The 13,572-nt window shown below is 44.3% G+C and overlaps 1 protein-coding gene across 4 annotated transcripts in view; it reads left to right on the top strand.

Annotated features, from left to right (window-relative positions):
• Nucleotides 1-2,673: 2,673 nt before the first annotated feature.
• ldlrap1b (low density lipoprotein receptor adaptor protein 1b) overlaps nucleotides 2,674-13,572 on the top strand; it is a 29,618-nt gene continuing 18,719 nt past the window's right edge. For 2 of the 4 annotated variants that reach the window (XM_086183086.1, XM_086183085.1), the window contains exon 1: nucleotides 2,675-2,940. In XM_086183086.1, coding sequence (XP_086039212.1) covers nucleotides 2,856-2,940 — 85 coding nt within the window. In that variant the 5' untranslated portion in view covers nucleotides 2,675-2,855. Of the gene's footprint in view, nucleotides 2,941-13,572 lie in introns of all 4 variants that reach the window. The other 2 variants (XM_086183087.1, XM_086183083.1) reach the window with 2 other exon arrangements.

Raw genomic sequence — 13,572 nt, 5'->3', positions numbered from 1 at the left:
CTTTCCCTGCCTGTTGCTGTTAATGGAATGTGTGATTGCAAAATGGCTCACTGGCTTTGACTTGGTTGCCTAATGACATCCTGTCATGTTTTGTTGTAACTAAAGCAAGACTCCGTAGTTTGACTAAACAGGATTTTATTTATTTATTTATTTTTTGTATACTGTTTTTGAGTATATGTATGTGACATTCAGTTATAGGGGGCAGCATGGCTCAGAGGTAGAGGGGCTAGCAACCAATGGCATGCTTGTTCGGTCCTCATATCCCCCAGTGACCATGTCTAAGTATCCTTGAGAAAGATACTGAGCCCCTGATTGCTCCTGATGGCCCTGCGACAGACTGGCGACCTGTCGCCTGATGTCAGCTGGGATAGGCTTCACCGCCGTGACCTTTAATTGATGAGCGGTATAGAAAATGCATGGGTCGATGGATGGAAACTCCGTTACATAGCATTTTCCTAGCAGGAAAGAACTACATAGGCATTGTGTCAACTCGTCACAAGATGCACTGTCATCAGATTGCCACTAGGAGTCAGTATTTATCTACATAATTCAGGTTGAAGGGGATTACTTTGGTCTGCCGGAGCTCCCGCTAGAACCACTAATTCCCTCTTTTCAGAGCTGTAAAATCCAATTCAGCTCACACAAAAGGAACTTCTGATTCTTCTTTCATGCCAGTGAGTAATAATGGCTCATCAAAATGTGATAACCAGCAGTTCTCCCACAATGCATCTGGTAGCTCCAGTTCAGCAGCACTGGCAGGTAAATGCACCACTTCACACCAGGGGGATTAACATGCTCAAACTGATGCGCACATTTCTGTGCTGACCTCTGTGATTTTAATCATCCAGCCGCAGGATACAAATCATGGTTTGTACACATTCTAATCCGGCTGGTAATTCATATCATGCACCGACAGAGAGATGAAGGATCCCACTGATAAGGATCCGGATTGTCAGTGCATAAAAGAAAGCCGTCTTCTCAGCATTCTGCCAGGTCCCCCCAAATACTCCTGATGAACCTGCAGGCATGAAGATCCTCTCATTTTAACTGCATTAACTCTCAATCCTCAGTATGTTAGTGCCCCCCCCCCCCTCCATTTTGGCACCACCTCTTGTTTGGCAGAGTCATGCGTGTGGAATTAACAGATTATAAAAGAACTATTTTCTAGCAGTCAGCATTTGGCCCTGCTGTACTCGCAATGCTATTAGGGCTCTCAAATCCAGCTGTTTGAAGAGAGGAAACTCCATCACGGCTCTCCTGCTTCCCTCGACCAGCTTAATTAACATGAACTCCATATGTCATTTTTTTTCTTTCTGGTGAAGCTTAATGAATCATATTTGAAATGACTTGGGTTTCTTAGATGATTCTCTAGGCTGGCAACAATATTCTCACTTGGCTATTTACTAATGTGTGTCCTTACATAAGAATAAATGATGTACCACTTTTCTTCTCGTTCACAGTAGGCAAAACACTCAGTTCAACGCTCTCTCCCTGCAGACGCATTGCCCCCCCCCCCCCCAAAAAAAGACTTCACTCCAGCAAAAAAACAGAAGGTAAAAGCAACACACGCCAACCTGAGGCATTTAGCTTAGCGCTTGCACAGCGCAAAGTCAGTGCTTTGTCCGTGTCATCAGAGTTTAAGAATGACGATAGTAAGTTTGGTGATGTAATAGCCTGTCTGTGAAATCCGGCACCACAAGATTTTTTGAAAGCCTCTCCGCAGGGTGAGTCGTTGATTGTTTGATGATAAAAGCCTTGCGAAACTCAGGAGGGGGTGTTAAGGGGTTGGTATCACTTAAGATGTGTCCCACTGATGTTTGATCCCAACAGCAGTAGTTGTGGAAGGAATGATTAATTGCATTAATTAAAACCTTGTCCCATTTAGGTCACAGGAGCCCCAACATTTGTCTCTTGTGGGGCCAAAACTCAGATAAATGGTGGGTAACGCGTCAAAGGCGAACGTGTTGTTCTGTTCAAGTCTCTTCTGTCCGTGCATCCGGTAAAGTGTCCCTCTGCTGCCTCGTCCTATGTGATAAAAGTTTATAATATCCCATAAAAAGAAAACAGCACAAACATAAATTTGATACATATCAATATACTTGTATTATTAGAGCTATTATCATTGTTCTTGTGTTTATTTGTTGCATTTTTTTTCTTGCAGGCAAAATTTGATCCCAAGGCCCCACTTTGGGCAGCCCTGATTTAGGTGGTCTACCCTAATTACACCTTTGCCCCCCCCCCCCCCGCTGTGACTTGTCCAAGTGTCTGCCTCAAAAGAAGGCCATTAGTTATCAATTAGAATGACTCAAATGTTCTTCTTTTCGTCCCTCAATCAAAACAGAATTAATAGATCCTGACACTTCCTTTTATTTCTGGTCATGACACTCCTGACATTTCCACTTCTCAAGAGTTGGATGCAAGAGAGAAGAAGCCAATGTGGCTGAATAAAACATGATAAGTCTCCACAGTCCGTGACATGACTAACAAATGACCTGTCACTATCACGGCGCGCTGGCTGGAAATAAAACTGTACGGCGCGTATACGTGTGTATGAACAGCACCGCCCGCCCGGGATGTGAGCGCTGATGATACAACCGCCCCCCACTCTCCCTCCCGTGCTTCCACAAACGGGCGTCACGCGTATTATCGGGTTAATTTACATATGTAGCACCGCCCAGGGGGACGAGCATGATAAACCACCATCGACTGAGAGCTAACCGTGCGGAGGGGAGGAAAAACAGCTGAAAAAAGTTGAGTTGGGAGACGGCTGTTGTAAAGCCGGGGAAGTGTTTCGACGGACGCGGACAGGCTTGACTGGGGCGGGGGGGCGGCTTGCCCCACTTTTGCACTTCGATATGGACGCCTTGAAATCCGCTGGTAGGGCAATTATACGAAGCCCCAGCATCGCTAAACAGTCGTGGGGAGGCGGCAGACATAAAAGTAAGTAATGCGTTCCTAACACACGCAACTAACACATCTGTGTGACGGCGTTAGCATGTGCTAATCTGGCTAAACCAAGCTAGCCCCCGCTGGCAGCTAACGTCAGGAGACAACCGGCGTGAGTTGACTCGACTTTAAAACTCGGCAGCTGCAGTTGTAAAGTAACTTGTCACTGTCGGGGGGAGTGTTTGATAGACACATCAGCTCAAGTGCTTAACACAGCTGCGGATATTTAACGTCAGAAATGTTTTTTTTTCTCAAATAAATATTATGCTTTTGAACTTGACAGCAGCGCCCCGCAGCTCGTCTGCGCCAGATCAGCGCTCAGTCTGCGTCTCCCCACATCGAACCGGTCACTCCTTTGTGAAACCTAAAAAAGTGGAGGCGTGGGACGTTTTTTTTCTGAGTGTGTTTTTGTGTGTGTGTGTGGGGTGGTTTAAAAAAAAAAAGTTAGAAGGTCCTGTGAAATCCTGCAGTTTACTGCCACGTCACTGAGACTCGTTGAGAGGCTCAGCGGGGAGGTGGCATGTTGTGATGTGACTTGTGGAGGAGACACGGGGGAACGAGTGGTCGTGTTTCTGGCAAGGCTGCACCATCCTAGCAACCTTGCCTGTTGCTAGGCGATACACTACACTATGGGGAAACGCGCCCGCACGCGCGCGCACACACGCACTCAAAATATGAGGAGTGGTTGCGGAGTGTCGAAATCTTCCAGAGTTGTCTTATACAGTATTTTTGTTTGTTTGTTTGTTTGTTTCCGAATTAGCTGAATGATCCCCTTCATGTGCTGCCTCCGCAGCTCCCTGCAGCCACCACGTAGTAGGCTAACACACGCAGGCAGAGCTGCCTTTTATATCTGCTCACACACCCCCGCCAGCACCCCCTGATCTGTATTTCATAGACAATGGAGCACTTGGCAGCAAGATGTCACACGTGCCAGACAGTGCAATTGATCCTTTGTTTTGGTCTCCTGGGGGTGGGGGTGGTGGTGGGGGGTGGGGGGTGGGGGTGGTGGTGGGGGGTACAATGAGCAGGGTTCATCCACGTCTGACCAGGAAGTAGTCCCACATCAGCAATGCTTTGTCAGGATCTTGCAACTCTGGAGTCTTGGACCAGGAATCTTTATTTCAGGGACTCTGGTTTAGGTGTTTTTTTCACAACGCAACATAAAAATAGTCTTGAGTTCTCACTCTTTTTTTTTTTTTTTTTTTTTTAATTTTCAGCAGCCTGAGTTAAAAACTCAAAGAGGAAACAAGAGCCCCGACAATTCACGTTTGAATGTTTTGCTCGCAATCGACCGAACCGGTCTCAGCTTCTTCTTCCGTTGCGTGATGAGGGTTAACCAAACCTAAACAGAATCTGCCACCTTCTGTCTTCTCGGTTCTTTCCTCCTCGTTAACTTATCCTCAGCTCCTCCTCTCATCTTCTCCTTTCTCCTGTCTTGGTCAGAAAAAGAATGCAACTGCGGCCGGATGATAACTTGCAATCATATGTTGAAGCCATACTCCATGGATATTTAGCTGATAAATGCCAAGATGTGAGTCATTTATGTTTATTATTTTGATATTATGTGAAGAAAACAGTTTTTGGGTGGAGTATCACATAAACTGTGCTATCTGTCTGATTGCCTCTCTCCTCTTCATTGCTCGTCCTCATCTCTGCTCTCTCCCCCTCACTTCCATCCTGTTTATGAAAGAATGCTATCAGCTTTCGGCGTATGCTAGCCAAGTCTCTGGCTTTAGTCGCTTGTTAAGGTGAGGCAGTGCTTTCATCAAGCGCGTGCCTCGTGGCAGAATCATCGCAGAGCCACCGAGCTTTTCGACGGAACAGTGGCCTTCTCAGTTTTTGACTCATCTGCCATGGCGACAGGACGTTCCCTCACCTCCTTCAGCGTCACCTGCCCAGCGCTCTCCCAGCAATCCCATGTCTGACGAAGGCTTCTGCTGGAGCTTTCAGGTCTGGCTGCAGTGAATTAGCTGCCATCATGTGCCAGCAATGAGGAACCTTGGAACTGATCTCTCCGGTTCTCCCACGCTCGTGCAAATCCACACATGCCAAGTTGTGAAATGAGGAGAATGACAGCTGAATCGCTCAGGGGCAATTTTTCTAATTTGTGTGATGGTCCAGTTGCAGTTTACTGGACCGTCCTGTGGTCCATCAAGTTACGGTGCGATCTGGGGCTGTTCGTCAAACGATCAGGTCTAGGCTTGGGTGCTATCTATTGTTCTTTCCTTCCTAACGTTCTCATGCATTGCACAGTACATCGCGGTGCTTTTTTAAACAAAAACAAAACTCCTAAGGGCCACATCCATTTTTCCCCTCCCACATTACTCATTTATTGGGAGCGACTGAGAAAATGATAGCTGCTCTTTCTCCAGCCCGTTGATGTAATTACAGGCGGGGCAGTTTGAGAAGGCACCAGTGAGGTGCGACCCTATTGTCAGGGTGGGGCTCTGGTGTGGTCCCTGTCTTTGTATCTGGTTCATACATCATTATTTCAGACAGCAGAGTAATGCCAATTCATTTAAAAAGAAACAAAAGTCTTAAGCTTTAAATTGTAGGCCAAGTTTTGACACCCCCCCCCCTTTGGCATCTCGCAACACCGCATTCCTTCTCTCCCCCGGTCCAGCATTGTCTTCACTCTGCTGTCCACTGTCTCAGTAATGGTCGCTGCATGTCATCAGTTCAGAGGCAACACAAGTGCCTGCATGTCCTGTCTTTGCATCTCTTTCTCGGGGAAGAATGTGTCAGTGATGTCATTTCCTGCACGATTCCACCGGCTCACTTGCCTTTTGGCAGGCCGCTGAGATGACAGCTTTTTCTTCTCTCTCTCTCTCTCTCTCTGTCTCTCTCTCTCTCTCTCTCTCTCTCTCTCTCTCTCTCGTTCTCTTATTACAACTAAAGTTCCCATCTTCAGAAGGAATACATGGTGTACAATAGAAATCATCTTCTCAGTCCGTGAAGACCCTGTTTTTATGTCTTTGCCAGTCTGGAATATGTAGGAGGCAGGGAAATCCCTTTCTGCAGTGAAGAGAGCACGATCTCTCCCACATCCGTGGTCAAGGAAGCGTCTGCATGGAGGTTTTTAAATACAGAACCCATCAAATATCAGGATGTTGCTCTGTCGACGTGTCAGTGAGTAAAGAGGAGCGAGAGTGCAACATGTTTTACACCCAGCAGATGCGTGGCTTCCTGTGGAGATGGAATTATTTTGTATAGCGGCGGACTAATTTGCATTTTTGAACATTATTCAGATAGTGTCACTGCAGCGACAGAAGTTGACGCTGGTTGTGAATAATACATCTGTAGTTTCAACTTAAATGTCAGAATGGTTAATGACAGAGACAGTATGCTCTAATCTATGTATCAATACTGAACATACCGAGGAGTTTCAAGTAGGAATGTCACAAGAACTGTAGGAAGTCAATGCTAAAATCCTGAAAATATGTTGTTGTTTTTTTTCTATCGATGGCACCAAAATTACTGAAGGCACGACGGGAGTTACCAGAGATACTTGACAATATCAACAACAAGGAATCAAAGCAGCAGCAACACGTCTGCCTGCATTTGAGAAACATTTTTATGAAAAGTGTGTAGTTGAGAGAGAGAGAGAGCGAGCGTGTATGTGAGGTGTGAGCATCATTGCGGCGCCGCTGGGGTCCAGTAAAACCACTGCAAACCCAATAATGGACGCACATCTGCACGTTTATAGTTGAGGCTTTTCCTCTTTGAGTAAATGGCACGTAGGTCAGGGACCAAACTAGTTTCCCCTGTGTTTTGCTTGATTGAAGGGTAAATCTGAGGCCAGTGGCGACTTAAAAAAAAAAAAAAAAAAAATCCGCATCAAGTCTTTGTTTCAAAGTGTGTTGAAATATTTCATGAACAAATATCTGTCAGGGTCAGTGTGGTTCAGTTAAGATCGACAGATGAAAACTTGAGTAAATGAACCAATGTATGCTCAAATTTATCAGCAGAACTCCTGACTCAGCACCTTCAACCGTAGCTCTGAAAAGCTGTTTCCTCCTTATTGTTTGCCTGATCATCTATTTCGAAGAATCCCATAAATTCAGCAGTAAATTTCTGGTATTGTGACAGCCCTAATTTTGATTCTCATTTTCTGCAGTATCAGTACTAGCAGTACCAGCTGCACTCCCTGCTTTCACAGTGCTGTGCTCACGTTGCGCTGCTTCCTGTGGCGTCACTCTTCCCATTCACTCATGCCTGCTCAATAAATGGGACCAGTTTTTAGTGGTTAAAGAAAGCAGAAGTTCAGTGTAGAAATACTTTGCATTTGAGGCATATCAACAAGAAAGGTTTGGGTGACACACACACACACACACAAAAGCACACACACACACAAAAGCACAATCACCACAAATTCAGCAAATCACCTGAAGGGCCAAGAGACCCTGTGGATACTTGAGGGAAGTCATGACAGCCCCACATTTGATCACCACTGAAGCATTAAACAAGATCAGAGGGATTGTTTTGAAGTTCTAGAAACACAAGTGGTCTGCACTGATCTGACCCCCCCCCCCCCCCCCCCCCCTGCACCTGTGGCCCCGATCTGACCGCTGTGTGTAGGTGGTGGTTTTTGTTACCTATTGGAGACCTTCTCTGGTATAAAATGTTCTTTTCACAGCCCATAATCCTCATGGGTACCAAAGATGGTGCTAATCTAGTAAAGTGGCCTTTGTGAGCTTTTGGTGGTGAGGGTTAAGGTGTGAATGAAGGATAGATTTTGGGATGAATTGTTAAAGATTTGGTTTTCCACTATGAATGTAAGTGATTGTAATGTCCTAACGTGTGTGTGTGTGTGTGTGTGTGTGTGTTGCCTAAAGTCATCCAAAGTGGTCTATCAGGCTGTAATGGAGATTGCCTCCTGTAGGATTTCTTTATAGAGTTGTAAAGTCCTCACTGATAAATGGCTCTGTTGGGTCTTCTGTATCCTTAAGTATAGTGTGTGTGTGTGTGTGTGTGTGTTTGTGTGTGTTTAAAGGACTGCACAATCACGCTTTCTCACTGTTTCTCCAAGAGGATAATTTTTAATCCTGTGGGGAAATCAATGTTTGACTTTCTCTTGTTCCAGCAGACATGAAAGGAAAAAAAAAACCCAGTTGTTTTCATTGCACCAGTAGCTACACAGGCTAAATTGAAGGCTTAATTGCAGTTTGATGAATTTGTGAGGGAAAAGATGATCTACTTTCATGTTATTGCATGAGCTAGATTGCAGTCAGTTGCGTGCAATTAGGAATCTACTCTGAGTTGTTTCTGTCAGTGCAGAATCTTGATTATTATTTCTGAGTAAACATTCCTTTTTCTGCATGAGCTGCAGAATCATCCTCAGAGGACACCCCGGTATTAGAAAAATATTCAAACAGAGACGCAGTGATAGAGAATACACTCTCCTGCATATTCATAATTTTCATATGAAAGGGAATGTTTTAGTCATGTCAGTATTTTAAAAGACGAAACCTTGCATCGCTGCAAAGGCCTTCGGGAAGTCAAGGCAGCGGCTAGCCAGTTCACCTTGCTGGTAAGAAATAATAGATGTAATCTTCTTGAGCCATATGTCTACACATATGGTCAGTGTGGCCTGTAGCTTTCTTTTTGAGTAGAATACATTAGTTGCTGAATAAAAGCCAGCTGACACTGTGGGAGAACGGCTGGGGACACACAATGACCAATGTCTGGAACTCGTTAGTCAGGCTGGGGAGGTTGAGGGGTGTCTCTGGCATGTTTGGCCGGAGGACAGGAATGAAAATCAAGTAGTTGTAAGGAAACCTGCACCCACAACCGCCCTCCATCACCACCAATTCCTCTCAAAGTCCCAAACACATCATGTGCTTTTGTCTACTTAAAGATATACTTCTTTTTTTTTTAAACTACAACTACATCTGTTCCTTTCTGTCTCTCAGCAGGATTATGTAAGCATGGTGATCTTTGGGCCCTCTGCAGAGAGCTCTTGTTGTTGTTCATCGTATTGTTAAACCAGTTACAATTTTAAAGCGACATTTTCAGTTTTTCTTCTTGCTCGTCTGAATATTCCTGGAGCAGGTTGTGTCCTTTCAGTGGAAATCAGACACAACCTGACAACACACCCTTCGCCCTAAACTCAACCCCCTTTTTTTAAACTCGCTAGGAATGCAAGGGGGATTATTTTTCTTAATGGAATATTCCCCTACCTCTCAATGACCTGTCCTTCTCTACTCTCCTCTTGTTCTTCTGACGGCGCTGCTAGAATTACAGGATGAAACATGCCTCCGCTGAGATTACAAACACATGTTAATGGTGGGCCGACATCCACACATTTTAGACAAGTTGCTGGAGCTGACATACACAGCGCCAAAGTGGAGCGAACACAAATCTGTGGACCTGCTGGTCAAATATTGATTGGTCTGTCAATTAACCTAATGGTTTGGTTTCGGCCTGAACTATGACTCTTTTTTTTTTAATCAAAATTGCAATATGAACTGTAGGAGGTGCAGTATTTGCTAAAGGAAAATGTCTGGCAAACACAATTGGCAATTAGATATTTTTTTCCAAGTTGTGCAGCTGTAGTTTGGAGTTTGAACGAGACCTCTTGGTTTCTTCTCAGTGAGACCAGTCCCAGCTGAGGCATGTCCAGACTGCATCGGGTGTAATTGTTTCCAGGTAGAGTCTTGTTCTATTGCTGTGTGCCTTGAGTCAGGAAAATCTGCATGTCTGACCACCCATCAGCCGTCATCAGGTGGTAGGTCATTATCACTCAAGATGAAAGATGCTTTTTGAAGAGATACAGTGTCAATTTCAAAAATGAAGTGCAGCAAAAAAAAAAAAAAGAATATTTATTACCCTCTTTGACTGTGGCTGCTTCTAAGTTACTGCTGGTTGTTGCCAGGTTTTGTGCTCGTGTCTAGTTAAGTGTATTTGGGGCAGCCAAGTTTTGAATTGGGGTCAATTATCCTTGGGTGTATTTCACACCTGTTCCTGTCCGTCCTCTGGCTCGCTTTGAAGAGAAGCTCTTCTCTTGTTGGAGATGAGTTTCTGCATGTTTGGTTTGGGTAGTTTCGATTAGTTTGGTGTGGCTCGTTTAATTGAAATTTAATTAAAATCACAATATGGCGCACTGCAATTTTCAAACACCAGGATGGTGCGGGTTTTTAAAAAAAAATATTTTTTTTTAAAGGTTAATTGTGTGTCAAAATATTATTTGAAATTGAATATTGTGGCGCTGCAGAGACTTCATAGTCTACAGACGTGAGAAACCTTTCTTTGATACACATCCTCACAAAAATCAGCCTCATCGATTTGAAGGGCTTTTTACATTGAAATGATGTAAAAAGGATTTTTCCCTTTTTAGTATTGCAAATCAGAGTAATTGCCCTGCTTTGGTGTACATGATGGTAAAGACATCAACATTGTTTTATTCCACAGGTGTTTATACATGTAAAGATGCACCCAGCAGCTGCATAAATGTTCCGCTCTTTTGTTATTCGAGTTTCATCAGAAACAAGCTTCTCCAGTTAAGTGCGTCCGTGCATGCAGTGCTTTAAGTATCCATTACATCATCGGGATTCTTGTTGAGTACATTCCGACCTTAGCTGGTCACCAGCTGTAATCCTTGACTTGCATGACCACTCCTTTCTTTTCACTCCCCCTTCTCCTCACTGTTTTTGTTAGTTTTGTTTTGTTTTTGAGTGGATTTACCCACCGCTGAGAGGCACGTGTCCCAATGTTTGGACTTAAATGACGACCAAAAGACTCTTATCCTCTGCAAATCCTTTCTTTTACCCAACTGGAATTGTTTTGTTGTCATCAAATCAACAAAGGAAAGCTTCACAGGCGTGCAACACTTTCCCTATGTCGCTTGGAATGCTCCAACTTGGATATGTAAGAATATCATAAGCCTGCGGGTATAGAAGATTAAACTAGAAAAGCGTTCCGGCGCCCAAGGACAGAAAAAAAGAGGGCACGGGCTGTTAGGCATAACTGATCCCCTCTGACTGGTCATCTTACTCACTTTGTATTGATTGTTCTCTCCATGAGCTGGCCTGTCTCTGAGGTAATGTGTGTCTAAGGCTGGTATTTGTGTATGTCACACAGAGACATTGACCTGGGTTTTGGATACTATGTGAAACATTTCCTGTATCCTTCCCAAAGAAGCTGACGATAGGAGGTGGAACAATGGTACTGGATCAGCCTTTGTATGAGACGGGAACAATGACAGTTGCCCCATGTGTAGTAACACACTTTTCCCTTTGACTGACAATAATGTGTCTTATGTTGGTGCACATCTCTGACCTGCTCTGGGAGTCAACCGCTACAGCAGAGCATGTATGTTACACTCGTGCAGTAAATTACATAGTGAGATGAGCCCCAACCACAGACATCTGCAGTAGAAATGCAGAACTTTTCTGTCCAATGCTATCTCTCGCTCTCTCCCATTAAGCTTTGTGCTTAATGTGTGTAATCTGTGTATCCTTGCAGGCATCTTTCCTCATCTGACTCTGCAGTTTCTAAATTAGTCCAAAATGTCCTGATTGGAATCTAATAATGCTGGATAAGTCTTTTTTTTTTTTTTTTTTTTTTTTAATTGCACGTGACTGTCTTGTTGTTTTTTAAGGAGGATCATTTCACCACAGGCGTGGGTTGGCTAGGGTTTTAAGTAGCTGAATAGACGTAAGCAGTTGTTGTTTGGGTCGGAGTAATCGCTCTATCGGGTTAATATTACGGAACACAGGTGTAAATCGCTCTGCTGCACCATATAAAAATAATATGAATCTTTAATGGACAAGAGTTCCTAACAAATGAACAGACAGCTGTCGTTACTAAAACTCGACCTGGGACTGGGGGTGGCCACTCAGAAGCTGCTTTAGGTAGCTTATTCCCGGGGTCCCTTTTCATGCATCTTGTGTTTTGTGTTGGATCCCTGCACAATTAATTTCAGGGACATCTCTTGAAATGTGAAATAAATACTTTGAATTCATTCAACTCTAATGAAAAAGGAAAACATGGAGATTTCATAATTCTGCCCTTGTGGCGTGCAGTACAGTGATAAATGTAAAATGCTGTAAAATGATTTTCAGCTTCATTTTTGAGACAGACACCGCTATGCAGTATATAAATCCGTGGTATTTGGGGAGTATTTCTTCTTCAGTCACACATTTTGTTGTGATTTTCAAAGATGAAGTGTTGTACAATATATTAAGTATATTGTGTATATTAAGTTGTTGCGACTTGACTTAGGCCTCACGGCCATGTTGGGAGCAAAGGGCGTCTATCATAGTTTCAGCGGTTATTTATTCTCAACAGGGTGGGTGATGAGCCCAAGCTGCTGTTTCCACCAGTTATCCACAGGGGTCATAGACAATCTTTTTAAAAGCTCCGTGGCCGGGAGGTGGTGTGACTGTTTTTATCTGACCCCTCCCCCTCAGACCTGTCTGGTTTGGTAACACTTGCCGGGAGTTGCCTCCCACTGGCTTAGCTCTTCTGGTTCATTGGAGTACGTAAGGTAACGGTCACAAATGAGCAGCAGAATCACTGCGCAGTGATACTGTTGTCGTCATGATTAAAGTGATGGACTGAAAAGTTTTCACGTCAGAAAATATGGAAAGATTAACATGATGTTGTGGTCTTTTGGTTTATAAAACTTAAGAATGAGGTTTCCCTTGTATTAACCAGCCTGTGCCAGTTTTTTCCTGAGAATTGCTCTTGTCCTGCTCATGTTCACACAGCGTCCTTGGCTGGAGAGCATGTAGTGTTACCTCTGTCCAAAGTTCATACATCTGAGCTGACTGTGTAAAGGGCAGCCAGACAGCACAGCTTTCCCAAAATCCCTGGCTGACGCACTTCTCCAAACAAAACAAGAATTCAGAGCCTCATATTTGCCAGAATTCAATGTGGCCAAGTGTGTTTTCGAACTACTGATGCCCCGATGGACATTTATTCATTTTCCATCTTGTTCTGAGACTGCAGGCAGGTGGGCAGGAGCATGTCCAGCCAGAGCAAAAACAATGAGTCATTCACAATTTGTGATCCAGAGGGTTCATGTGACTGCACTGGGATTCTGTGCCCTCCCTCGCCCACTGAAGCCAATGCAACCCCACATGCACCGAGCACCCAGTGCTCAGACGCTCCTTTCAAATCTTAACAAAGGGGAAACTGTTGATACAGCAGGCCTGACTTGTGGAGCCTGCTGGAGCTTTGATCGTTGACCTGACACTCTTTATTTATGTTGGAGTGTGAAACCAGACTGTGTAGCTTTGTTGCTTCACACCTCTGGGATCCCAAAATAATGGCCGTTGCATATCTGAGGGATTCGGCGCTTTGGTGGCTTACTCGTGTACTCGCAGCTGTAGTCGATTGACCTGGTGTTACTTGTAGAGTGATGTCAATAACGAGCCTGTGCAATAATTTCCCCTGATGCTGTTTGAACATTAACTCCTATTTGGTGTTGCAGGTAATTATCAGGCAGTAGTCACACCAAAGACGTGCCCCCTGATAAATGCTCCTCTGAATATATTTCCAAGCAGAAAAACATTAGGAATGTTAACTGGCAGCGAGCTGGATCACGGCGCTAAAACGTCTAAGTTGTGTGGTGATTTGTGTTTTATGCCCGTAGCGCTGCCTGCATATATCTCCCTGTCTGCC

Source organism: Aulostomus chinensis, chromosome 17, assembly GCF_037954235.1.
Source record: "Aulostomus chinensis isolate RoL2024-O1b breed Wild chromosome 17, RoL_Achi_v1.0, whole genome shotgun sequence".
Taxonomy (NCBI): domain Eukaryota; kingdom Metazoa; phylum Chordata; class Actinopteri; order Syngnathiformes; family Aulostomidae; genus Aulostomus; species Aulostomus chinensis.
Note: the sequence above shows the minus strand (reverse complement) of the source record. Positions and strands in the feature narration are given on the sequence as shown.